The sequence below is a fragment of the Tursiops truncatus genome, chromosome 15, assembly GCF_011762595.2.
Source record: "Tursiops truncatus isolate mTurTru1 chromosome 15, mTurTru1.mat.Y, whole genome shotgun sequence".
In the NCBI taxonomy this organism is placed as follows: Eukaryota; Metazoa; Chordata; class Mammalia; order Artiodactyla; family Delphinidae; genus Tursiops; species Tursiops truncatus.
In genome coordinates, this window is record NC_047048.1 from 9,099,548 (window position 1) to 9,127,081 (window position 27,534).

The 27,534-nt window shown below is 50.0% G+C and overlaps 2 protein-coding genes across 3 annotated transcripts in view; one reads left to right on the plus strand and one right to left on the minus strand.

Annotated features, from left to right (window-relative positions):
• Positions 1-3,194: 3,194 nt before the first annotated feature.
• Positions 3,195-7,762, plus strand: FZD9 (frizzled class receptor 9). Its single transcript, XM_019922064.3, has one exon. The coding sequence runs from the start codon at positions 3,872-3,874 to the stop codon at positions 5,642-5,644; it is 1,773 nt and encodes a 590-aa protein (XP_019777623.1). The 5' UTR covers positions 3,195-3,871; the 3' UTR covers positions 5,645-7,762.
• Positions 7,763-11,973: 4,211 nt separating this feature from the next.
• BAZ1B (bromodomain adjacent to zinc finger domain 1B) overlaps positions 11,974-27,534 on the minus strand; it is a 64,643-nt gene continuing 49,082 nt past the window's right edge. Inside the window, exons 13-19 of one of the 2 annotated variants that reach the window (XM_033841391.2) lie at positions 27,079-27,261; positions 19,798-19,945; positions 18,570-18,717; positions 16,620-16,732; positions 14,163-14,308; positions 12,672-12,775; positions 11,974-12,416 (exon numbers count right to left, since the gene is read on the minus strand). In XM_033841391.2, the coding sequence (XP_033697282.1) occupies positions 12,059-12,416; positions 12,672-12,775; positions 14,163-14,308; positions 16,620-16,732; positions 18,570-18,717; positions 19,798-19,945; positions 27,079-27,261 (1,200 nt within the window). In that variant the 3' untranslated portion in view covers positions 11,974-12,058. Of the gene's footprint in view, positions 12,417-12,671; positions 12,776-14,162; positions 14,309-16,619; positions 16,733-18,569; positions 18,744-19,797; positions 19,946-27,078; positions 27,262-27,534 lie in introns of those variants that run through there. The other variant, XM_033841392.2, reaches the window with a different exon arrangement.

The window sequence follows — 27,534 nt, forward strand, 5'->3', positions numbered from 1 at the left end:
CTCGCCCAACTCTGGCCCTTCTGCCCAGTGAGCAGGAGTGGGGGTGGGCATTGATGGTAATCTCCCTCCTCCCAGTCCCCCGGGTCCTCCTCCTAGTCTCCCTTTCAGTGAGTGCCTGGCGTATTGTTCCGCCTTTGTAAAGAGGCAGATCGAGTGACAAAGCAGGGTGGGTGGGCAGGCAGCCCAAGAGGCCTCTTCTCTCCCAGGCAGCATCTGCATGGGGGAGGGGCTGTTCTACACCCCCCCACCTCTGGCTTCCAGCAGCAGCTGTTGTCATGGTGACAAGCCTGGCATCCCATGGCTCCTGGGGCATCCTCCCCACTGTGGCTGCCGGAGGAAGGGCCCCTGGACTCCTCTCCACCCTGGTTGCGGGGCGGGGGCACAAAAAAACCTGGCTCCCTGGACAGTCCTAGCAGGGGGGAAGCCTCCAGCCTTCTGTGCCTCCCAATGCAGCTGCCTGCACAGGGGCAGCTCCAGAGCCCCCGCCTCCTACAGACACTATGATGTGGTGGGCTCAGGCCATGCACCTCTGTCATCCATGCGTCTCCGCCTCCTTGGGGCAAGATACAGAGAGAAATAAAATGTCCCCAGGGTCCTTGAGCAGCTGCTGGCATTGGGGTAGAGGGAGCAGATGGATGGAAGGCTAACAGTACATGAGTGTACAAGTGGGGGAGAGTGTGTGGGCAAGGACTCTGGGCCCACAGAGCAGAGCCTCCAGCCCCGTCCAGAAGAGCTGGGGGGCTACCCCTAGGAGGCTGGTGTGCCCAACACAGCAGAAGAGAAGGGCCTTCTGGGCTGGGGAGATTTGAGGCATGACATGGCATGGGTTTCCAAGGAGTTGGTCGTGGCAGGAAAGGAAGAGGAGGATGGGGGCTATGCCTGGAAGGGCTTCTGCTGCCATCCCCAGGAGCATGACCTTCATCCTGGGCAATGGGAAGCTGCCACTGGCATTTCGGGAACCTCCTTGACCAGGTGGTCGAAGCCAGGTCCTTTTTTCAAAGTTACCCTATTTCTGTGCTGCCTCTTTGGGAAGTTCAGGAGCTTGCCGCTGCGCCTCTCACGGCTCAGGTGGGCCGAGTTTGTATTTCTTGCAGGGCACAGGGCTGGCTGCATCTCCATGGAGTCCCAATCTCTCGGGTCCTCTTGGAGAGCCAGAGGCTGGGTCCTTCTCCCTTCCCTGCTCCAGCACAGCTCTAAGAGGAGGTGAGCACTAATTACAGGTGCTGCCCCGACTCCTTGCTGTGCCTCCACCACATGCCAGGCTCTATAGCAGGGCAGTGTTGGCCGAGCAGGGCCAGCTGGGCAGGTGCCCTTGCTCTGGTGGTGACAGGCAGCCTCATGCAGTAGAAGAGCCTGAATGCCATCCCTGACCCTTGTGAGCTGTGTAATCCCAGGCAAATATCTTGAATTTTCTTTTTTTTTTAATTTTATTTATTTATTTTTGGCTGCACTGGATCTTTGTTGCTGTGTGCGGGCTTTCTCTACTTGCAGCGAGCGGGGGCTACTCTTTGTTGTGGTGCGCGGGCTTCTCATTGTGGTGGCTTCTCTTATTGCGGAGCACAGGCTTAGTTGCTCCACAGCATGTGGGATCTTCCCGCACCAGGGCTCGAACCCGTGTCCCCTGCCTTGGCAGGCAGATTCTTAACCACTGTGCCACCAAGGAAGCCCCTCTTGAGTTTTCTGAGCCTCAATTTCTCATCTGTAAAATGGGCACAGAATTCCTTGCAGGGCTGTTATGAGAGTTTAAAAAGTCACTGTGTAGGGCTTCTCTGGTGGCGCCGTGGTTTAGAATTCGCCTGCCATTGCAGGGGACAAGGGTTCGAGCCCTGGTCCAGGAAGATCCCACGTGCCGCAGAGCAACTAAGTCCGTGCGCCACAACTACTGAGCCTGCGCTCCAGAGCCCGCGAGCCACAATGCCTGAAACCCATGTGCCTAGAGCCCGTGCTCTGCAACAAGAGAAGTCACCGCAATGAGAAGCCTGTGCACCACAACAAAGAGTAGCCCCTGCTCACCGCAACTAGAGAAAGCCCGGCGCAGTAACAAAGACCCAACTCAGCCAAAAATAAATAAATTAAAAAAAAAAGTCACTGTGTAAAATGCCTGGCCCAGGGCCCACTTGGCTCACCGTGGGTCCTTGACCAGTTTCCTAGGTCCCCTGCAGTGCAGGTCACTCCCTCAGCCCTTCATCTGCTTGGCATCCCTGAGCAGCTGCTAGGGCTGGACCTATGCCGAGCGCTCACGCGGAAGCTGAGTCTGAGTCTTCCAGGTACCTCTAGGCCAAGGGGGTGAGGACAGACGGGGGTGGGCCATGGAGGAGGGAGGCAGTGTCTCGGGGAGCTTCAGACCAGAGCAGGGCCCTTTGGGTGGCCTGCTGGATGGCACTCGGGTTTCACCCACAAATCTACCCGGGAACCATGGTGGGAACCTGGCTGGGCAGAGGCGGGAGGGCTGAGGGGCTTTGGGACTCCAGGTGGCCCTGGGCAACCCCAGCCTCTCAGAAACACCTTCCCAACCTGAGGATGGAGGAGTTGGGTGGTGTCGGCAGCTCAGGGGTCGCAGTCTCAGACCTCACTCACTTATTGTCACTGGTCACCACGAGGCCGAGTCATATCCCTAGGACTGCCTTGATTCGTTCCATCTGTACAAAGGGAAGGACAGTCCTCCCCACTCCCCACGGTTTCGGTGCCGCCCGTGGAAGCAGAGTGAGTAAGCTGGTTATCTTCCTGACAGCTGTCTGCCTTAGGTGAGGAGGGTGTGAGGTGTACTAAAATATTCCACGGGTGTCACTGTACGCGGTCCCCTGCTCTGCTGTCTGGGGGGCCTGGCGGGGGCGGGAAGGGGGAGGTGGACGTAGTTCAGGCAGAGAGCGGCAGGATCTCTGGGCCGAGAGGAATTCCCAGGGGAAAACCTATACGAAGGGAGCGCAGAGGACAGGAGGGGAGGAGGCAGAGGGAGACGGGGTCCTCCAGCTCTGTGCGAAGCAGTTTTCAAGCGGTCCTGAGGCGTCAAGGGGCACCCTAGACAGTAGAACCTCCCGCGGATAGGGTGACACCTCCCCCAAGGCCCACCTGGGAAGGGGAGAATGTACCATTCCTGGACTGCGGAAAGAGACAATGAGGTCAAGTGCGCAGTGTGACGGGTAAGTAGCACGTGAGCAACAAATGAATTGTTCACTTCTACAGGATTATCTGCCGGTTTTACAGAAAAGGAAACAGAGCGAAGAGCCCAAAGCCACATACAACTAGTGAAGAGGCAGAGGCTGCACTTGAACTGTCCCAGAGTACACGGTCGAGGCGTCCCACGCGTAAAAGCCTTAGAAATCGTCCCTCCTGGGGTAAAAAGAGGTGACGCGGTACGGTGGCAGGGAAATCCTCCGGCTGACCGTCTTGTCGCGGGGAGAGGTTGGGCAGCAACCCACCCAGAAGGGGAAAAACCGAGTGTGAGCGGGCAGACGAGGTCTCTTGTACACCCCGCCCCGCCAGACCGCGCCCGGGTTGGTGCCTCTCCGCGCAGCTGCGAGACGCGGCGCCTTTAAAGCCCGGCTGGGGGCGTGCCCGGTGCGCTGAGGGCACGCCTCTGGGCGCGTCCGCCCGGCGCCCCGCCCCGAGGCTTGTAGCCGCGGCCCCGGGAGGCGGGGCACGCTTTGGCTCGGCGGCCGTTCGAGTGGCGGCGGTTCGGCGGCTCGGCGCCTCCTTTCCCTCCGGCGGCTTCCCCGCGCGCTGCCCAGGGCGCCCGGCCGCGCCCTGACACACTCGGCCAGCTCGGCTATGGCCCGCGCCCCGCGACGTGGCGGGCGGGCACGGGGGCGCCGGACGGCGCGGCCAGAGTGAGGCGAGGCCGCCCTCCCGCCCTCGGCCGGGGCCGCCCGGGATGGCCGTGCCGCCGCTCCGCCGGGCGCTGCTGCTGTGGCAGCTGCTGGCGGCGGGCGGCGCGGCGCTGGAGATCGGCCGCTTCGACCCGGAGCGCGGGCGCGGGCCGGCGCCGTGCCAGGCGGTGGAGATCCCCATGTGCCGCGGCATCGGCTACAACCTGACCCGCATGCCCAACCTGCTGGGCCACACGTCGCAGGGCGAGGCGGCCGCCGAGCTGGCCGAGTTCGCGCCTCTCGTGCAGTACGGCTGCCACAGCCACCTGCGCTTCTTCCTGTGCTCGCTCTACGCGCCCATGTGCACCGACCAGGTCTCGACGCCCATCCCCGCTTGCCGGCCCATGTGCGAGCAGGCGCGCCTGCGCTGCGCGCCCATCATGGAGCAGTTCAACTTCGGCTGGCCGGACTCGCTGGACTGCGCCCGGCTGCCCACGCGCAACGACCCGCACGCGCTCTGCATGGAGGCGCCCGAGAACGCCACGGCCGGCCCCGCCGAGCCCCACAAGGGCCTAGGCATGCTGCCCGTGGCGCCGCGGCCCGCGCGGCCCCCCGGCGACGCCATCCTAGGCGCCGCCGGCGGCACCTGTGAGAACCCCGAGAAGTTCCAGTACGTGGAGAAGAGCCGCTCGTGCGCGCCGCGCTGCGGGCCGGGCGTCGAGGTGTTCTGGTCGCGGCGCGACAAGGACTTCGCGCTCGTCTGGATGGCCGTGTGGTCGGCGCTGTGCTTCTTCTCCACTGCCTTCACCGTGCTCACCTTCTTGCTGGAACCTCACCGCTTCCAGTACCCGGAGCGCCCCATCATTTTCCTTTCCATGTGCTACAACGTCTACTCGCTAGCCTTCCTCATCCGGGCTGTGGCTGGGGCCCAGAGCGTGGCTTGTGACCAGGAGGCGGGTGCGCTCTACGTGATCCAGGAGGGCCTGGAGAACACGGGCTGCACCCTCGTCTTCCTGCTGCTCTACTACTTCGGCATGGCCAGCTCGCTGTGGTGGGTGGTGCTGACCCTCACCTGGTTCCTGGCGGCCGGCAAGAAGTGGGGCCACGAGGCCATTGAGGCCCACGGCAGCTACTTCCACATGGCAGCCTGGGGGCTGCCGGCTCTCAAGACCATCGTTATCCTGACTCTGCGCAAGGTGGCAGGGGATGAGCTGACCGGGCTCTGTTACGTGGCCAGCATGGATGCGGGGGCACTCACGGGCTTCGTGCTGGTACCCCTCTCCTGCTACCTGGTGCTGGGCACGAGCTTCCTCCTGACCGGCTTTGTGGCCCTCTTCCACATCCGCAAGATCATGAAGACAGGGGGCACCAATACGGAGAAGCTGGAGAAGCTCATGGTCAAGATTGGGGTCTTCTCCATCCTCTACACTGTGCCCGCCACCTGCGTCATTGTGTGCTACGTCTATGAACGCCTCAACATGGACTTCTGGCGCTTGCGGGCCACAGAGCAGCCCTGCTCGGCAGCCACCACGCCCGGAGGCTGGAGGGACTGCTCGCTGCAAGGGGGCTCAGTGCCCACCGTGGCTGTCTTTATGCTCAAAATCTTCATGTCGCTGGTGGTGGGCATCACCAGCGGCGTCTGGGTATGGAGCTCCAAGACTTTCCAGACCTGGCAGAGCCTGTGCCACCGCAAGATGGCAGCTGGCCGGGCACGGGCAAAGACCTGCCGGGCCCCCGGGGGCTATGGCCGTGGCACCCACTGCCACTATAAGGCCCCCACCGTGGTCTTGCACATGACTAAGACGGATCCTTCTCTGGAGAACCCCACACACCTCTAGGGACACAGGCCTGCGTGGGGAGGCTGTTGCCCCCTCCTAGCCCCCCTCCGGAGGAGACAGCTGACTAGCAGCTGCCCAGCTGTCAAGGTCAGGCAAGTGAGTGCGAGGGGCCGAGGATCAGGGCGGGGAGACTCTCGTTCAACCCTCACTTGTCAGGACCCAGTGAGGCTCACTCCCCTGTCGCCTAGTGCAAGGGGGTGGGCCTGGCTGAGTCCCCCGCAGGGCCCTGGGGGTGGGGGCATGTGGAGAGGAGGAGGGGTAGAAGGGGGTGTGGTCCAGCAGAGTTTATTTAATGATGTAATTTATTGTTGGAGTTTCTCTGGAAGCTGTGACTAGAATAAACCCCCGTGTGGCACCGCTGAGTCTTCTCTGGACTGGAAAGGGAGAAGGTAGGAGGGTGAGGGCCCTGCAGGAGTCTCCCATGTGAGCAGAGCTGGGGGTGGGTTCTGGGCTCATCCCCTGACCCCGTTTTCTGACTCTCCATCAATGGGGAGGACATCGTGCTGTGAAACAGCTGTGTTTTGCAGGAGTCCCAGATTCTTCTCCTCTTTGCTCCTTTTGGCAACCTGCTTGCCTCTCTGAGCCCTGGGTCCCTGCTTCCCAAAGTGAGACTGGGATGCCTGCTGGGATACTCAGGGAATCCCCTGGGATGACACTGTCCCCCTCTGGCCCGGGGGAGTCTAGCCTGTTTGGGTCCTGGGGGTAAGACTCTGCTTTCCTCATTTTGTATAAAAAATGAGGGCATCAGCCTACCTCAGAGTTTTCCTCAGAGGCTCAGGATCTGTTCCCACTGTCCTTATGGCCCATCCTGCTGTCCCCTCCCTGGGGCCTGAGGGCCAGGGCCCAGCTGACTGTCCTCGTTGCCTTTGAAGATTGCTGATGTGATGTGGCCACTTCACTCCTTGCGGCCCTAGTCAGGGCACCCCACCCTCTCGTCCCTCTGGGTGGAGATGGGGCTGGACTATTATATGGGCATCTTGGTGGCAGACACAGGCATAGAGACAGCCCTTGAAGATAGTGGGGATTGGGTCCCTAGCTCCTAAAGGGCTGCGGAAAGGTTTGAGTTGTGAGCACAGCAGTGAGAAACGGGGCAGGTGCTGGGGCGTGCACATGGCAGCTGTGCTGTCCCTGAGGCAGCTCCCACATTCGTGTGCCGGGATAGGGAAAGGTACTTGCGCCTATCTGTGTGCCGGGGAGGCCCTGGAGCTGCCAGGACCTGCGCCACCTCCGTGTGTGGCCGTCCCGGAGACCCTATCAGCGTGGAGTCAGACCTCAGCGTCCTATCTTAGCCTCTGCTTTGGCCACTGTGACTCCAGCCAGGGGAGGGTCTTGGTTCCTGTCTCTGGGTGCATGACATGTTCAGTGTCACTGTCAGGAGGCCCCAGGGTCCAGCCCCACTGCCAGCCAAGGGGAGGCCCAAGGTCAACTGCTTCATATCACAGTAGGGCTGAGCCCCCAAACCCAGCACCTCTCCAGCCAGAGCCCTTTACCCTGCACCAACCACCAATCTCACAGGAACAAGAAAGAAACCAAATGGAGATCAAACAGGTGGCATCAGCTCCCTCAGGAGGTGAGTGGGGAGAGGGCTGTCCCTCACAAGGAACAGTACTGACCCCTAAGGGAATTTCGCAGCCCTCACCCCTGCAGCTGGCAGGTGGAATGCCCCCCCATCCCCCCAATCTAAATCCTCCCCTTCTCATAGACACAGGATAAGTCTTCATGCCTTCTCTGACCAGTGAAACCAAGTGACCCTAACATGTGGCAACTCACCCGGGGAGGGTCCCTGACTGAGAAACAGAATGAGCTTAATGAAGGTGACAGGGGCCCAAGTTGGGAGTGGGAGGGGGAGTGGCTGCACAGAGCTGAGCTTAACAGGCCAGGTTTGTGGGCAGCCGACCTGAAACTGCTGAGGGCCTGCACTAGGGCAGGGGCAGCCAGAGGCAAAGGAGAGGATTCTGGAAACAGGGGAGGAGAAAGGCAAGTGATGTGCAGGGGCCAAGGGTGGTGGGGAGGGTAAGCATCAGGGGCAGCACCAGTTCACCCAGGTCCTGCCAGTCATTGGGCACCTGGCTGTGTCCCTCAGCGGAAACAAGACTGGCTTCCAGGACAACTGGGATGGCGGGGGTGGTGGGGGGTGGGGGGCGTGCAATCAGGACAGGCCCCAAGGGGGCTCTGCTTTGAGGCTGAGATGGTTCACATAGGCCAGGACCTGGGAGGGAGGTAGGGCGGGCGGGCCTTGCCAGCTAAGGCTTCTCAGTGCTGGACAACATTATGGAAGAGTCCCAGACCCTAGAGGAAAAGGAAGAAGGAAACATGATTAAAGACCTTTTACAGAAGTCCTCCATCTGATCCTCCTCTCCCCGTTGTGCAGACAAGGGAAGTGCTTGAAGGGATCGATTGGCTCAAGTTCACACAACCAGGGAGACTGTGGCCTCCAGAGCTTGTGATTTCACACCATGGAGTCCATTGGGGCATGGGGTGAGATGGACAGGGTGGGTGTTATAAAACCTAGGGCAGGGCTTCCCTGGCAGCGCAGTGGTTGAGAGTCCACCTGCTGATGCAGGGGACACGGGTTTGTGCCCCAGTCTGGGAGGATCCCACATGCCGCGGAGCGGCTGGGCCTGTGAGCCATGGCCGCTGAGCCTGCACTCCGCCATCGGGAGAGGCCACAACAGTGAGAGGCCCACGTACTGCAGAAAAAAAAAAAAAAAAAAAAAACCTAGGGCGGTTTTGTCCAGAGAAACCGGTCCCACAGTGGGACCTCCCCCCACCCCCAAAAAGGAGATTCCAGAACCCAATGGAAACACCTCAGAAGCCAACACCTGCTGGCCTGTGCGCCCCCGGCCCCCGCCCCTTCCCTCAGGGGCCTAGTAGCCCAGCACAGGGCCCCTTAGAGCAGCACGTCTGTGCATGTGTCCACGCCAGCTGAGCCTGTCTGAGGGCCGAGCCTGTGCTTGTTCTTAAAGAAACTTCTGAGCCCTGACCTCAGTCACTATCAGTTCCAGGGAAACAATTCAAAGTTCATTGGAGTCAGCAGGGGTGATCTTGACTGAGGTCAGATTGAGGAGAGGCTGCCCCCCCTCCGGGGGGGGGGGGTCAGTAGCTGCCCTCACTCTCTGCTCAGTCCCACCCTGAAGGAGGAAGCTCCAGGACAGCCCGTGTGAAAAGGCCTGGGGGTCCTGGGCGGGGGGTAACAGAACAGCAGCCTTCTCCCCTTACCTGGTCTAAGTGTCTCGCTCAGTACCCTGCGGAGGGGACCCTGGCTCTCGGGCAAGTGGGAGACCTGGTTCCCTAGTGGAAGCGGCACCGCCCCTGAGTAGCTGCTTTGGAATCAGTCACCAGCTGACTGCCACCCTTGACTGTGCTCCCTCCCCAGAGACAGGGTTTGAGGAGAAACAAGAGTAGGCAGGAAGAGGGGTTGGTCTCTGTTGATTGCCAGCATTAGTATTCCAGACCCCTCCTCAGGAAAAAAGTTTTCTCGTCTCCATTTGCAGTAGTCAGCCCAAGTTAGGTTTCTCGTGATAGGGAGGAATGGGCTGGGATGGCTGAATAGGACCAGGATACAGAGCCTAGATGAGGTGACAAGGCCCCACAGGCGCTGGCCTGGTGTAGCCTAAGAAACCCACCCCAGGAATAGGACTTCACAGGTGTGGGTGGGCTGGGAGTCCCAAGTCCAACCGTGCCTGTGTGGAAAATGTCTGGAGGTTACACAGCTCCCTCCTCCAGAGCTTGAGGGCTGGTCAAATTCAATCCGACCCTGGGGCAAACCACTTCCTCCCCTGCGGGACTGAAAATCCCCGAGTGCTTGGCGCGGGCCTGGCTCAAAGCCCACGCTCACCAAGGCCACAAAGGGAGTCAATGGCAGAACCCGCACCCAGGACTTAGGCTTCTCCTCAGATTTCTTCCTATTTTACCTTATGCCATCCCTGGCGCAGCTGGCCAGGAACTGGCAGTTTCGCTTCTCAGTGAATGGGATCATGCAGTGGCCCTGTAAAATCCTGGAACTCCACAGGCAGGTCGCCAGCCAGCAGTGATCTACTCAAATTAGCCACTCTGACTTTATAAAAACTCCCAGCATAAAATATAAATGAAGGCACGAATAAAACAAGATTGGCTATGTAGCAGAACTGTTGAAGCTCAGTAGGTGGGAGTTTGTTCTATTTCCACACTTTTTGTGTATGTTTTATATTTTCCTTGAAAAGTGTTTAAAATGTCGAGTTTCCCCCAAAATTAAGTCCTGAAGGACTACACAAGTTCCCACAGCGAAGCCTTAAAAAATACTTTCTCCTAGTTCTTAGAAGTTTCAAATGGAATGGGGGGGAGGGGGGTGGGTGTTGAGACAAAGACAAGGCCAGGAGAGGCTTGAAGGTCACAGCTTCGATTACCCAGGGCACCAGAACTCTCTCCTGGAAGCAAAGAAATGCAGTAGATGGATCTGACCTGTGGTTAAAAAGACTAAGTCAGAGGAGGTCCTCTCCAGAAGAACAGGCTCCAAGAGTCCATGGGAAGACAGCGCTCGCTCGGGACTGCACCACCCTCCAAGAGCACAAAGAAAAATTCACCAGAATTGTTTCTTCTTTATAAACACAAGTACATAATGTTTATTTGAAATTCCAATTTATTACAAGTTTACCCTTTAATGGGGCCCTTCCTCCTTAAGGACAACTTGAAAAACAACAAAACTCAGGTGTCACTGAAGTGGGAACACGGAATTCTCACTGTTAACAAGAACAGACTGGCTCTAGGGTAAGAGGCAGGGCAGGTGTCCACGGCTGGGATTGTGAAATTGTAACGTCAGTGCTAACTCCAAGCCTGGGGGAGCCAGGATGGTAAACCTATCCAGCAGCCCCTGGAGCAAACCCCAAGGAGGCAAGGAGGCCAGGGGACAAGATCACACCTTGAAGTTTCACTTTAAGAGGTTTTAATTCTCAGGTTCTGTGAGCTTCAATCCCCTTGGTGGACTTCTTTTCCCTTACTTTAAATAGGTACAGAAGAGCTTAGGTGCTCCCATTTTTCCAAATTCAAAGCTGACAGAAAAGGAAATTAAACCCTGTTTTGTGTTTTTATCAAAATCTGCCATAAAAGGGAAAGAAGACTACAAAGTTCTGCCTAAACATAACTACTAGTGCTAGACTCACTGTGGGAAGGGGCCGTGGAGCCCCTCCTCCTGCCCTCCGCCCCCCACCCCGGCACTGAGCACTGAGAGATTCAGGTTCCCGGGGAGCCTGAGTCTGAGGCCAGAACAGCACAGCAGGGGCACTGCACACAGAGGCGGCGGAAACAGCCACCAGGGCAGGCAGAGGGATCGTCCATGACCAGGTCCCCACTGCTGGCCCTGATGAACCCCAACCCAACTTCTCTAAAGGAGAGACGATGGGCCAAGGGAGGAGACCGGGCAAAGTAAAGCAAACACGTTATCATATAAACTGTACTGTACATGTGCCAAAGCAAGATGACAGAAATATTTTTACAAGATGTTCTTTATACAATATCACTGCTGAAACAAGCAACTTTTAATAACTAGAAAAGTCAATTTAAAAAAAATTAAACATTTAAATTCTTCCTGCTTTTCTTCTGCTCCCCTAAGAGCTTGTCTGGTATGTGGGTGGGCTGGGCTCCAACACCCCTCTGGCCAGACCCATCAAAGTAAAGGTTATATGCATGGTTACAAGCAGGGCTCCAGTCTCTGAGTGAAGTGCCTTAGGGTTTTTTTTCCAGGGGGCAAGGTGGGGCGGGAGTGGGGAGAGAGCTGTCACAAGGAAGGGGAGGGGTACTCAGGAATGGCTACAGGACATATCCCTTTACTCTGCCAAGATCAACTCAACAGACCACAACTGTTTCATGATGCTGGTGAACACAGAATTCTGTATGGCACTCACTGATACCATCACCTGAGAGGGAGGGAGGGAGAGACAGAGCACAGGCTTAAAGAAACAAGACTGTGTATAAATATAGATTAAAAAACCCAGTTGGCCTGATTACCCTTCATCCTTCTACGTAATACAGTAATCCCTCCCCTGGAGACCAGAGGGCTTGGCACTGTTGTGGTGGCCAAAGTGGGAGGGACCTTAGGAAAGAAGAAAGAAAAGGAATTGGGTTCACAAGAAAAGCCATACCCTGGGACTCTTCCTGGAAACTCTCGGAAAGGGGGGTTAAGGCCATCTATCCCCCACAGTATTTCTGGGCAAAGACCACCAACCCAGTATTAGGCTCTCCAAAGTGCTCTGCTTGATTAAGGCCCATGGAGAGTTTTGGAGACACGGCACAAGCTCGGATGACAGGCATTCCTGGGCTCCCCGTGACCTCCTCCCTTCCACGTTCTTCTCCAGCGTCCTCTTTCGCCTCCCTCCCCCCTCCCTCGCTCTCTCCCTCGATTCCCCCAACCTCAGCTCCCTTACCAGGGCCCCTGCCTCTCTACTTCTTCTGTCTTCGTCCCCTGGACTGTCCAACGGGCTCTGGCTCACTGTCCCCTTCATCTTCAGCAAGCCGGTCGGGAAACTTCTTACGTTTCCTACGGACATATGGGTGGCCAGGAAGATGTTTATGCAACAGAGCCATCAGACACTGTTCTGTCTTCACCATGCAGTTTAGGACATGGCTGCCTCGGCAGTTGTAAAGCTCAGCATTGGTAAACACTTGCTTCATGTCAGTAAGAAACTCCTGCACAGAGCGGTAGCTCCCACAGGAACATTTGTTCTGCATTGTCTGGAAGTCCATAGGGTGGGTGATCACGTCATAGTAGTCCTCAGCCTCATCTCTGGTCACGGGCTCTCTGTGGAGAAGAACCAAATGGTGAGATAAGCGCAGCCCTGAATCCAATGGACAGAAACCTTGTTATCAAACCACCAGCCCCAGAATGCCCACCCTGCTGAGACCAGCCCACTGGCAGACAGAGCAACTGTGTTCGCTTGCACTCAGAGCGGGCTCTGCTAGTCTGGAAGCTCATTTCCCTGCCACTGAGATGTGTCCTCGGGGTTCAGCTGCAAGGTTGGCCCTACTCCCCTGCGCCTGAGGCCACGGAGCTCACCTGAAGGGCCAACTGAAGCGGTACTTCACGATCTTGTGGAGGATCTCTTCACACTTCTGCAATTCCAGGCTTTGCCTCCGGGAGCTCCGCTTGGTCTGAAGTACCTGGCGCCAAAGAAAGACGACATGTTATTACAGGTCTGAGAAAAGAAGAGTGGACAGGGCAGGAAACGCATATATCTGCTTAACACAGAAAAGAAAAAGGTCAATCATCTTCTCGGAGCAGAGACGGCCAAAATCATCTGAATTGGGCTTCCCTGGTGGCACAGTGGTTGAGAGTCCACCTGCCGATGCAGGGGACGCGGGTCCGTGCCCTGGTCCGGGAAGATCCCACGTTCCACGGAGCGGCTAGGCCCGTGAGCCATGGCCGCTGAGCCTGCGCGTCCAGAGCCTGTGCTCTGCAACGGGAGAGGCCACAACAGTGAGAGGCCCGCGTACCGCAAAGAAGGAAAAAAAAAAAAATCATCTGACTTGCACGCAGGGAGCGCTCTCAGCAGGGGGCACTAGCCCACCTGCCTCCTCCCTGGTGGACGGTGAGCAAAGCAGTGGAGGACATGCAGCAGTTGCTGTATTACAGCAGTCCTGCCAGGGGCCAGCTAGAGAGGGCCACTGTCACCAGGACGCTAGCCCTCTGAGAGCAGATGGACCTGGGATTACGGTCACACTGCGGATGAGTTTAAACAAGCAACTGCAGAAAGCCAGGTGGGTTATGGGGACCACCCGCAGCCAATTTTGTGGGGGTGGGGTGTCAGAGGGAGGAAAAGCAAAAGGTACAATTCCTTTCCTGGGCTCTCCCCTGCAGGCCTGCAGCAGCTAAGTGGCTAAAGAGAAAGGGGCGTGCCTCCCTTCCAGGTGGCAGGAACAGGCCGTGACTCACAGAAGTAGAGGCACAGAGTTGAAGGGGTTAGGGCCAGGCACACAGGAGGTGCCTGCAATGCCCTTTGAGCACCCTAACGGCTTGCTTTATGCCTCCAGCCCACCTCCAACTCCAATTTAATCTGTCAAAAGAAGCAAATTTTCAAGAGCCTCTTTCTGTCCTTTAAGCTTCAAGTGAAACCTAAAGTAAAACCACTAAAATTACATTGGTTGAGGAGCAGAGGGGAGGGTAATGTCCCTCCCATGACAATTGTCGGCAAAAGACCCAAGAGTAAGTGAGGCTCCAACATTGCTGACATTCCCACAACGGAGACCCAGCCCCTCTGAGCCATGGGAGACACATGGATACTATTTTAAAATCCTTAACAAGTCGCAGGCTGCCTGTTAACTAGAGGAGATGTTTGCAGGCTGCAGCAGGGGAATGCCGGACATAGCTGTTCCCGGAGGGCCTGCTGCCTCGTTTGCCTACAGGCCCATCCATCTGCCTCATCAGTCTCCAAAGTTAGGGAGGAGGGAGCAGAGGGGAGGCTCCCACCTGTTGCCTGCTGAATTCCTAATGCTGGAGTGGGGGATACGAAACAGAAATGCTGGAGGGCAGATGATAAATAATTCTTACCAGCTCATCAACCTCAGCCTCGTCTACAGGTGGCGCCTTCGGCCGAGACCTCCTGGTAGGATGCGGCTTCTTACCTGGTCGTCGGCCTGGCCTTGCTGCAGGGGCGATGACACCCTGCTTGCCCCGGACAGTCTTTCGAGGTCTCACTGAAATAAAAAATATGCATAAAAAATATGCAGACCTGAGGATGAAGGGAGCATGCCCATGGAAGGGGTGATACTCTGGACAAGCAAAGCAATGGCTTCCTTTGGTTAGGAGGTGCTCTTGCTATCCGTCTCCTGCCGACCTCACAGGACACTATAAGGGCAGCAGTAGCAGATGGAAGAATGGGTACTTTTCAGCAACTGCCAAAGACCTTTTAAGAGTCTCTTCAGAAGGCCAGTTCCTTTAGTACGTCCACTCTCTGTCCCCACCCTGTTCAGTTACTCTCAGGAATGAGGGCCTGGAAGGAATCAATTGTAAACTGACTCACTTAGGAGAAAAAGCCACTTGCTGATGGGTCTGCCTGGGAATTCCTTCAGCCCAAGCTCAGCCTGAGAACGCATGTATTTACATGTAAGATGGAATCTGAGTGTGGAACAGATCCTGTTTCATAATTCCCAGAGTTATCCTATACTCACCACCACAATCTTTTCAGAGAAAAGCTGATACTTATGTGAAGTACTTATGTGAAGTCTGCCTCATTGAATCCAGTTTAAGCCTAGCCCAGTCCTGCTTTCTGCGATTTCTAAAAACCATAGACAGTAGGCCCGGCCACTTCCACAAGAGCCCTGCTCGGGATCCCACAAGAGAGAATAAAAACTACAAACGCACCCGAGGCTGCCTGTTTCTCAGGTTTACAACAGGCGCTCAATGTCAGACAAACCAACATTTCTCAATACATCTTCAGGAAACAACGCTCCATCAGGATTAGCTCAAGGCTGCTCCACTAAGCAAATTTTCCCCTGGAAAATGGGGAGGGGCAATTTGGAGAGAGATAAGGGTATACGGAGGCAATGATATAGAGAATCAATAAACAATGTTTTATATTCTACTTCCAGACCATGATGACCCCTCACTGACTATTTTAGGTTCTCTAAGTTGTAACACTAGGCGAGGAAGAGAGGGTAAGGAGCTGATGCCAAGGATGAAATGATGGATGCAGGGAACAGCCACCGGCCCAGGGCCTCGAGTTGCACTAGGGAACCACATCGTTGGTGGCCTACAAGGCAGAGTAGACAAGAAGCTCTGAAGTTCCAAACACTTCCTGGATCCTTTTGGTAGACAAGGCCCTAGAAACCTGCAGAGGGAACAATTCCCTGGAAAGACGAATAACTTGAAAGTGGAAAGCAACCATTACTTGGAAAATAAACAAAATCAGTCCATTGCTATATTTAGAATCTGTTCCTAGACAACCATGCATCCAAATCACGACTCTGGCAGTACTCCGTGGTCTCTCTGTAATGCAGGGTTAATGAACTACTTGTCTCCTTACTCAGATACCTGAAAAATCATGCCTTGGGAACAAACAAAAGGAGCCCTAGAGGAATAAGAGAAGTGTAGGTGTCCCAAATGAAAACCCTGCAGGATCGGGGAAGACGGTAGCAGGGGTGCAAACCCAAAGTCCTCAGGTTTTGACAGCACCAGTACAGTAAGGACCAGGAGTGCCAAACGTCCTCTCTCTCCTTTTACAGCAAGTACGACTGTCCAGGGAGTTATGATCTTGGGAACTGTACCTCTCTTGAAAAGCTCATCAAAATCTTCTGTCTGTATTAACCTACAAAGAAGGGTATATTTTGCAAAAAGGGAGGCTGTTAAAAGGCTCAACTACAGGACTTAAGGTTTAACAAAAATGACACGACTCTCAAAGCCTCAAAAAAAACGAACATGAGAGACTGAGTCAACAAGGTGAGTTTATGTGATGAGGCCTTTTCCCCCTACTGACATCTAGAGAGAAACAGATCTGAACCTTCCTAACAACTACGCCTAAACCATGGAAAAAAGTCTTCCCTTTCCAACTAGCAAATCTACAGCCCTGCACACTACAGGGAAGAGAAGAACCACTGCAACCACAGAAAAACAACTTCTTTAAAAGCAACACTGCACCAGAGGCCAAAAGAACTGCAAGAGACAGCAATGGGTCTAGACCCTTGTTACCCCATCCTCACACTGAGGGGCTCAGAACCAGCAGACCTGTCATAAACAAGACCTGGGGCCTTGAATTCCATGAAATCTTGGACCAAGTGGATCTGCCAGTTTGATGTTCTGAGACCAAGCCACCCAACCTCCTTATAGGAAGGTAGTTAATTGGCATCTTGAAAACCCATTTAAAACGTGGCAGCAGTCGCCCCTCCACCACAACTTGTGAAAAAAAGAAGACGGCACGATGGCCTTGTTGGGTTATCTACCGCCAACCCAGTCTTTCCAAGTCAGCTTAGAAGACTGTGAGGTTAACTATGAAAGAAACTGAATACTTACGTCGCAAACCAGCCACCTCATAATCTTCCTCCCCCTCCTCCTCCTCCTCTTCTTCCTCTTCGTTGCTCTCATCATCTTCGCTGTCCTCAGAGGCAGACTCTTCCGTATAATTCCTGTGGGGGGAAAGACACTTGTAGAGAACACGGATCTAGGCCGAAGGGGTCCTAAGAAAGGTAAAGTCCCACATAAATTGTGGCAACTTTTCCCTCTTCACAGACTAGACAGATTTCAGGCTAAGGGGAGGGAACCTGAATCTAGGCCAGGACACAGGAAGCAGAATGAAAACCTAAGCTTTAACAGAGTGTCTCCTCTATCAGGCCCCAAACCCTCTGGCTACGATATTAATGGCAGCAAAAACCAAGACCAAAATGCAACCCCCACCCCTCAACATACAAAACAAAACTCTGTTCCTTCTGTCTCACAAAAACAGCCAGCTAATGTAACATTTCAGGTATTAAAAGTTGTCCCCAGTGCTGGGGTGGACTGAAAGGATAAACAGCCCAGACAGGTGTTACTCCACCTTGATGGCCCCCTTCCAGGAGCTGAAACAGCTTGCAGATGACCATAACATCAAAGCACTGGTAATCCCAGCTCAGAACAGCTGGTCCAAAGCCTCACCATTTCAGAGCGGCAGCCTCATCTCTCTAAGTGTAGCTGGAATGGAGTGAGAAATAACCGAGTAATGCTGTTAGGCAGGGTCAGGATCAAACAGCTCTGACCTTTCAAAGAGACACCAAGCCAGACTGCTACAAGCTGCTCTTCTACAACCTCAAATTTCAACGTGGAAAACAACGTTATTAACTTTAGCAAACATTAGGCGTCTCCTCTTTACAAGGCCCTATGTTTGGCCTTACTGGGATGAGGATGAAGAACAAAGCACCACCTCTACTCTCAGGGCAGAAACAATCTCATAGGAAGACAGCCGTGGATAAAACTGACCAAAAAGGCAAGATGCATCGAAAAACAACTTTGGACATGGAAAGCTGAACTGGAACACAGAGGAGGAACAAGTAATCCTAAGGATGTAAGGATGTTTCCAAAAAGCAGTGAAATTTTAGGTAGGCCATGGTCAGTTTAGCCAGGTGGGAGTTCTGGGGACAGGGAATATTCCCAGCTGGGAGGAAAGCACAAGAGGCAAGGATGCACAATGAACAGCCTGTAACAAGCACACAAACATGGGAACAAGGGCTTAGAAAAACATCAGCTAGTATTACATAATGAGAGTCTCAAAAGCTAGGCTAGGGAGTTTGGACTTTACTCTAGAGGCAGGGGGAAGATCGAAGTTTTTGAACACGACAGTGACATAAGCAAATCTTTGTCTTATGTAAACCATTCTGGTATCACCATAAGAGCTGGATGGATAAGAGGGAGGAAGATATGAGGTAGAGTTGAGAAGCCACTGAAGGAGCCCAGATGAGAGATGGAGAGGGCCAAATGACAGCAGGGACCATGGGGAATGGACATCAGGATTCTGACTCATTAAGACATCTAGACACTGAATTGATAACATCTGGCAAGTTGAATGAATACGGAGACGGGGGAGAGGAAGACACCAAGTTGACACCAAAATTCTAATCATGCTAAGGAAGGAAGAGCAGGTACAGGTAAGGAAGGTAGTGAGTTTCAGGATTTTTAGCAGTGACTGGCTGCAGAAGTCATCACAAATTAAGAAGTGGGCGAAGTGGAAGCAAACAAAGGATATGTTATTTGAGAAGAATGTATGACCAAGAAGACATAAAACACAGCTGGTAATGAAAACAAGAAATGTCGACAATTAAGCTAAAATTAAATCAGAGCCCTTTGAGCCCCCACTGTAATACCTTAAATGATGGGGCTCTGCACACAAAAGATGAACTTAAAGCTCCTCAGCATCATTCAGTTTGAATAACCCAAGCTCAAGTATAACAGCTATTTATTAATTTATTTGTTTTTAAAAGAAGAAATTCTCACCTGCCACGGGAGTTGCGCCTGGCAGTGGCAGGCTGGCAGGCTGGGCACTGCCATTCACCATCTGGTACTTCATAGAGGGCCGGCCTCAGACAAAACAGGTGGAAGGCTTTATTACACTCGTCACACAAGATCAGCTTGTCATCCTCACCTGCAAGGAGATAAACTTGTACAGCACTGTAGGGAGTGGGGCAGTAGTCAGTGAGCTGTAAGGAAGAGCTGCTCAGCCTCAATTAACCCAATGGAAGAACAAACATTCTAGTACACTGCTACCCCATTTTAAAAAAACGCAGTCATCTTCTGAAAAAAAATGTAGCATTAACTAGACTATAGGTAATTTAGGGTTCAGGTCTTCTAACTTATATCCCCAAATACTCCGGGCTGGAAGACGACAGTTAACATTTACTAGGAGATAGCAAAAAATCAAGCAGTAGCAGGAGATTTTTGCTGCCCCTGTCCCACTAAGAAACGAATCTCCCATGAAGTATTACATTTTTTGCCCTTCCTCCTCCTCCCCGACGACACAAATGGTTCCCAACTCATATCTGATATGGTTCTCCTAAATCATTCGGTTTCCCTACATTTGAAAATACACCAAACCAATTTAAATGATAACTTCTCCTCTCCAACCTTCATTCTACATCAGTTTTTAGAGCAACTGAATGATTTTACATAGGTCTTTTCATCCTTGTAAAGTAAATCACAAAACAGCTTTAGCCACTGAGAAGTCAACCACTGGGGGGCTTTTAGCCATCTAGTTCCTTTTACACATAATGGGGCTCTAAAAGTTCTCAGCATTAAACAGTCCAAATGCTTCGCTCTGTAGGATTCCATGCCAGAAGGTCCAAACCCAACTATTCTTCACAACGTTCAAATACTGCCCTCTACTGGTAGCACCCACCTTACTTCATGGATGACTAAAATTAAGAGATAATGAGAGATTTAAAATTTTAGTTAAAACTAATTTGTTCCCTATAGAAAATCTAAGAATTGGCGAGATCAACTGCTCTTATTTTATACTCAAAACTGAGGCACAAAGGGCCTGCTGTGATTTGCGAGCGTGTGACTTTAACGACTAGCATTTTATGGACTTTCAGGAGAAGGTAAAATCTGGCCCACCACCACCACATTTAAAAGTTGTGCACACAGAATTCTTGAGGGATAAAAGATCTTGCAAATGGAAGTCCTAGTGCCTAATACACTCAGATAAGCAACTCTGATTTAAATATACCTTTCTTTCGACAAACTTTGCATCTAGCATTTTCTGCTGACATATCCCATTTGATACAGGCATCAAGCATCCCAAGTAGAACATGCATTCTGGAAAAAGTCTGAGCTTCACGGATTGCTGTCTTCCATTTTTCCAGAGCAGATGCGACCTAAACAGAGACCAAACCAGGCCAGCATTACTACAATGACTTCAAAGACATGAAATGTGGATTTTTCACATAATACTGACAGTATACACAGAGAGAGGACTACAACTAGGTAAAGATACGAGAGCATCCTGATACATTCACCTCCTAGAGCTCCTCTGGTCTAACCCATTTATCTTACAGAAGAAACCAAGGCTTGGAAGGGTGGAAAAAAGTTGCCAGAGGTCACACAAAGAATTCAAGGAGGGGGAAATGACTAGAAACATGTCACTTCTAGTGAAATCAACTTAAAGATTCAGTATCATTTAAAAGCAGGAACATTTGTACTGTGTAAATAATGCTAGTATGCAACAATGTCATGTAGCTTGGTCAGTAAGATTATCAGTTTCTGCACTAATATGTACCATAATCCCAGATTATAGGGCCAAGAAATAGTAAATAGTATCTATAAAGCATTCTATAATTCTTAAAAGTATTAAGTACTGATATGAAATATTCTCTTGACTTTATCACCAACTTCTAACTTAAGTGAAATCTGTAAAGTCCCAGGGGTTGGCCTGATTTCATTCTGGGCAGTTACTCTCAGCATAATCCACACTGTCTCCACTCATCATCAGAAAATGCAAATTAATTTAGAATTAGCAAAGTAAAAGAGGATGGAGAAAAAAGTAATTAGGAATTTTCAACCCTCCCTCTATAAAATATACATTCTGAGGAGGAACAAAAATGCCATTTTAGGATAATTCATTTATTTGTATTGCTGTTTTATTAATTAAAAGGTGACTTTTGGGGATGTTTTCAAAGCACTAAAAAAGCCTAAACAATTAGGGTGAGCATCCATGTAAACAAATGCCATTATAAGGGACATCATTCTCAGACAGTCAGAAAATACAACAGAGCTGGACAAGGTAAAGCTTCGGCAGTATACCAGAAGCTGAGAGACTAGGTTATCTCACTCTCATCTACCTTGTGGAGGTCATACTGCTTAACTCAGTCATGACTGAACTAAAGTTAGCCATGCTGGCTACTTTTATTATACAACCTGGCTAGCTCTAGCTAACTGACAACAGCACTGCTTGGTTTCACTGCCCTGTCCTAGGCAAAAAGCCTATTTTAAGTAATAGTCTTCCTCCTTTAAGAAAGGTCTGTTATCCCTGAAAGGCCACAGCTCAATTTGAAATAGAGCTGCCAAGGGACAAAGACAGTTGAGCTACTTCTGAACCTGTAGTGTGAGAGTTCAGGGAGGGGACCAAAGGCTGTCTATTCTCTTTCCTATAGAAACAGAGAACCACTGAGAGCCTTGTGTGTATAAATTTATGAATAATGAGGATAAGTAACAAACACATCGAAAAACTCTATTTAAGAGGCTGCTAAAGTTCTAATGGAAACTGACTCATTCCTTACTCCAACCTGCAGTGAAGATATTTCAACATCTGCCTTTGAAATACAATTTCCTTCCTTCCCTTTTCAGAGCTCCTCAGTAGGATGTAAGATCTACAATCACAGGTGCCTTGCAGGTCTTCTCCCCTAATGTAATGGAGAGCTGACATACGGTACCACAGATTCTCTTACTGTAATAATTAATGCAAATCTCTTCATTCAGTGGAACATATATTTAAGAATTTCAGGTTTGGTTCCTAAAAGAGTGTTATTGAGAACACTCAATTAGCCAAGGAATGGTTAAAATGGGCTTTGCTGTCCTCTAGTGGACAGTCAGATGCACAAAAGCATTAAAAAAATCATCAGTTGGGCTTCCCTGGTGGTGCAGTGGTTGAGAGTCCGCCTGCCGATGCAGAGGACACGGGTTCGTGCCCCGGTCTGGGAAGATCCCACATGCCGCGGAGCAGCTAGGCCCGTGAGCCATGGCCGCTGAGCCTGCATGTCCGGAGCCTGTGCTCCACAACGGGAGAGGCCACAACAGTGAGAGGCCCGCGTACCGCAAAAAAAAAAAAAAAAACAAAACATCAGTATACAGTACTGCTTTTTACTTATTTCCTATAAATTATAAAATCTGAACACCCAGCACATGTGCCCTCATTAAAAGAAACAAACAAAAATCTGAAAGAGGGGCTTCCCTGGTGACGTAGGGGTTAAGAATCCGCCTGCCAATGCAGGGGACATGGGTTCAAGCCCTGGTCCGGAAAGATCCCACACGCCTCAGAGCAACTAAGCCCGTGTGCCACAACTACTAAGCCTGCGCTCTAGAGCCCATGAGCCACAACTACTGAAGCCCGTGCGCCCAGAGCCCGTGCTCCGCAACAAGAGAAGCCACTGCAGTGAGAAGCCCGCGCACCACAATGAAGAGTAGGTCCCGCTCGCCGCAACTAGAGAAAGTCCGCGCTCAGCAACAAAGACCCAACACAGACAAAAATAAATTTATATATATATATATATATATATATATATATATATATATATATATATAAGAAAACTGGAAGAGATCTTGAGAATAAGCTTATTTAGCCTCATTTTAAAAACAGATTTACTGAGATATAATTTATATACTATCGATAACAAGTTCCCCCGTAAAGTGTACAGTCAATGCCTTTTCATATATTTGCAGAGTTGTACAACTATCAACATAATCTTAATTTTAGAACACTTTCATCACCCAAAAAAGAAACCTTGTCATTCCCCATTCCCTACCCTAACCCACCACTTCCCCAGCCCTAGGCAACCACAATCTTCTTTTGCTTTATAGATTTACCTATTCTGACATTTCATATAACATGTGGCCTTTTGTGACTCGCTTCTTTTACTGAGCATAATGTTTTCTAGCTTAATCCACATCCCAGCATGTAACAGCACTTCACTCCATTTTAACTGCTGAGTAATACATCCATTTTGTTTATCCATTCATTAGTTGGCAGACATTTGGATTGTTTCTGCTTTTTGACTATGCTGAATAACAAACACTGCTATGAATGTCTGTGCACATGTGTGTAATGTTCATTTATTATTTTTCGTGAAAAGAAAGTTTGCCCAAGGTCTCACAGCAATTTAGGGCCAGGTCTCCCAATCCCCAATCCAACGCTCCTGGCATTATACATTAGATCCTGTTTCATCCACTGAGTTATCCATCTAGACCAGCCTCGTCTCCAGCTAGCCTCTAATTTCGAGGGCGAAAACAATAGGCACTCAGATTTTAAAGAACATCTTAAGTATCCTCCCACTGCACAAAATTCCAGTCCAGAACATTAAAAACAAAACAAAAAAACCCCACCATATCGAAGACTTTTTAAAAACACAGGAACAGCAGCAAGATAAAGTTTTGACACACAACACGGTAGCATCAAGTAAATATTCTGTTTTGCAGTACTGCTGGGAAGCTGGACACACAACACTGATGAAAAAGTCAAATTCTTTAGCATATTTAAATGAAGTTGGGACCTAGTTAGAAGTGGTAGAAGTGCGTATAACAAAATCAAGGGGAAGCCACCTTATGTGCAAGTCACCATTAATCCCTTTACCTAACAGTAAAAAGGCAATATATCTTGGCAAGAATATAATGAGGCTTCAGACCATATTCTTCCATAAAAGAACATTTAAAATGGAAAAACAGATAATCAGGGACAAATGCATCCAAAGCAAAAAGAGTCTAACAGAACCCAGGATTTGGCCAAATTATACGTCTTTCCCATTTAATGCAAGAAAATGAAATAAACATTAAATATTTGAAATAATTGACTATTACAAAAAGGGATTTGAGAGATAATCTACTTTTTCAAATAAGGAAACTGAAGCACAGATTAGGGACTGATATTAGCTCATGCAACAACCTAGTGCCAATTGAAAAAACCCTGGCCCATGCTAAGTGGAAACCTTCAAAGCAAAGGACAGTGGAAAATTTCAGAGCTGTGGCAAGGCTGACCTTCGGTGGGGAACTGCAGGGCATAATGCCATTTTAATGGAGAACATTGCTGAACTACTTAGTAGGCAGCCTAATTGATTTTCCAAGAAACTCTTCCATGTTTTCCATTTGTGTACTATGTGTCTGGGCCTCAAGGTTAAATCTGCAAAGTGCTCATATTTTCCTCCCCAATCAATCTAAGAATCGTCTCATATGACAAGCTAAAAAGAGGTTACTTCGCTATGGGGTTAAATACTAAAAAAGAACTTAAATGAGAACTCTACAGCTACTAGTTCCCAATGAGAAGAAAAATTTTATTGAGTCAAGAAATGGCAAGGAAAGATCACATCAAGAAAAATACTAGGACTTCCCTCGCGATTCAGTGGTTAAGACTTCGCCTTCCAATGCAGGGGGCCTGGGTTCCATCCCTGGTTGGGGAGCTAAGATCCCACATATCTCCCTGGCCAAAAATCCAAATCATAAAACAGTAGCAATATTGTAACAAATTCAATAAAGACTTTACCTGTGTGAAATCTCTGAGTCTATGCCATGAATTAATAGTTAAATGTTTATCTAACTGAATCTTAGTTCTCTACTCACCTCTGACCCAACATGTTCTTTCCTGTATCACATATCACTCTTGGCCTCAGGAAGAAACCCAGGGGGAACATGACAACTGTGTACAGCTACCAGAGGAGCTTTAGAGAGTAAACTCATTCTGTGTAAACTCAGGGCAAAACAAGGACCAGCTGTCAATGATGAGAAGGCAATTTCAGCTCAACCTAACATTATGTCCACCCCGCTTCCACAACCTAATTAATTTCTACCTGTTCTTCAAAAATCCAACTGATAGATTCTCTTCTCTGGGAAGTTCTAAGCTGCCCTGGTATCCCTCACAGGAGAGCCAAGCACTGCTCTTTCTCAACATACTTGTCACTCTACTCCAACCATCTCTCACATTCAGAGTTCCTTGAGAGCAAGGACTTCCAGCTTCTACTTATGACCAAAACCCCCAGACTTTTGCACAATGACTGGCCCAGGCAAGCCTTTACCAGATGTTTGTGAAAGAAAGGAAAGGAGGGAGGGAGGGAGGGAAGTCAAAAACAAGGGAAAGTATTCCACTGGATAATGGCTGGGACAGCTCCCTTAATGTAGTATTTTCAAATTCTTTTCTTCACAAGTAATCTTAAGCAGAAACCTAGTACACAAAACAGAAAAAAATGGAGCTGCTAATTATCCTAAAAAAGAAAAACCAGAGACAGCATAATGTTCATCAATAAGGAATTAGGATGTTAAAAAAACAAAACAAAACAACAACAACCAAAAAAACCCAAATACCAGGATGATCTATACGGACTGACAGAGCGAGAGGACAGATGCCTAAGATATGTTGATGAGTGAAAAACTGCAGAATATTATGCAGAGGGTTCCATTCTGTAAAAATCCAACAAAACTATCTTTGTATGTACACAGAAACACGTCAAACTATTAAAGAGTGATGTCCTTGGGTGGTGTGTGTGTGTGGCAAAACTAAAATGGGAATTGTCTCATATCGTATCTACCTCTCACATTTGATTTACTTACAATGAGCTACTTCTAAAATTAAAAAACCCAGAAAACTGGATTATACGCATACAAAAAAATGAAGTTGGACCCTTACCTTATACTATATACAAAAATTAACTCAAAATGGATCAAAGATCTAAATGTAAAAGCTCAGACTATAAAACCTGTAGAATAAAATACAGGAGGAAAGCTTCATGACATTGGATTTGACACCAACAGCAGAGGCAAAAAAAGAAAAAACAGGTAAGTTGAACTTCATCGAAGTTTAAAACTTTTTGCGTCAAAAGACACCATCAACAGAATGAAAAAGCAGGTAATTCCCCGGCAGTCCAGTTGTTAGGACTCCGCGTTTCCACTGCAGTGGGCACAGGTTCAATCCCTGGTCAGGGTACTAAAATCCCACGTGCTGCTCGGCACGGCTAAAAAAAAAAAAACTGAACAAGCAGCTCACGAAATGGGAGATTATATTTGCAAATCATGTATCTGATAAAGGATTAATATTCAGAACATATAAGGAACCCACACATCTCCCCACCCCACCCCCACAAAAAAATTTAAAAATAGCCAAATGACTCAGGAAGACATCTCCCCCAAAAGATAAGCAGCCAATAAGCACATGAAAAGATGCTCAACATCACCAATTACTAGGGAAATGTAAATCAAAACCACAAGGTAGGGCTTCCCTAGTGGCACAGTGGTTGAGAGTCCGCCTGCCAATGCAGGGGACAAGGGTTCAATCCCTGGTCCAGGAAGATCCCATATGCCACGGAGCAACTAAGGCTGTGAGCCACAACTACTGAGCCTGTGCTCTAGAGCCCAAGAGCCACAACTACTGAGCCTGCACGCCATAACTACTGAAGCCTGCGTGCCTAGAGCCCGTGCTCTGCAACAAGAGAAGCCACCATAAGAAGCCTGCGCACCGCAACAAAGAGTAGCCCCCGCTCGCTGCAACTAGAGAAAACCCACGCGCAGCAACGAAGACCCAACGCAGCCAAAAATAAATAAATAAAAAAAATAAAAATTAAAAAAAAGGTGGAAGTGACCCAAGTGTCCACCGATGGACCAATAAACAAAATATGGCCTATACACACAATGGAATATTATTCAGTCTTAAAAAGGAAGGAAATTCTGGCAAATGCTACAATGTAGATAACTCTGAAGAAGTTAAATAAACCAGTCACAAAAGGACAAATACAGTATGATCCCACTTTATATGAGGTACCTAGAGTAGTCAAATTCATAGACAAAGAAAGAAAATGATGGTTGCCAGGGATTGGGCGGGTGAGATGGGTAGTTTAGTGTTTAAAGGGCATAGTTTTGCTTTGGGAAGATAAAAAAATTCTGGAGATGGATGGTAGTAATAGTTACAGAACAACGTGAATGTACTTAATGACATAGAACCATACATGTAAAAGTGGCTAAGTTGTTCATTATGTATATTTTACAATTCTTAAAAGTTTAAAAACCACCACCTTTTAAAAAAAAGGAATTAGATCTGGTAAAGTGGAAGGGGGGACTCTGACACACTATCCAGCTCTACAGGCAGGGCTGTGCTCCACAGACCAGTTTGAAAACTACAACATTTGGAGAAAGCGATAAAGATCAAACACTGGCTAGGGAACAGTGCTTATGTAACTAAAAAGCATAGGGTTAGATAATTTTAAAACCAGATCACATACTTCTACGCAGTCATAAAACTACATCTTCATTAGCTAAATACCTTTGCTTCCTCTGCCATTTTTTTCTCTTCATCCACCTCTTCAGTCTTTGCTGAATCTTCGCTTTGGAGTTTTCTTCTCTTTTGCTTGGGAGCCATGAAGCCTTGGAGAAATTTCTTTATGACACTGGCTTGAAGGGCAATCACACACTCGCCAAAATCCTTCAGTTTCTCTAGTGAGATCACCTACAGAAAAAGATTTAAAAACCAGACTGAGTAAAAGGCCAAGAGAAAGATGAAATAGACAATCCTCGATTAAATTCAAATCAACCTAGACCCAAATTGGTCACATAACATTAATTTAACTGGGTTCCTCAGTTCAATGGATGGCTTATGCATTTGAAAGTAGCCAACTACTTGGATTTCCCTGATGAAGGGATCCATGGGAGGCTGAAACTTGCTCTACTTAAAGGAAGTTACTGAACTCATTCATACACTCAGTGACTGAGTGCCTACTAC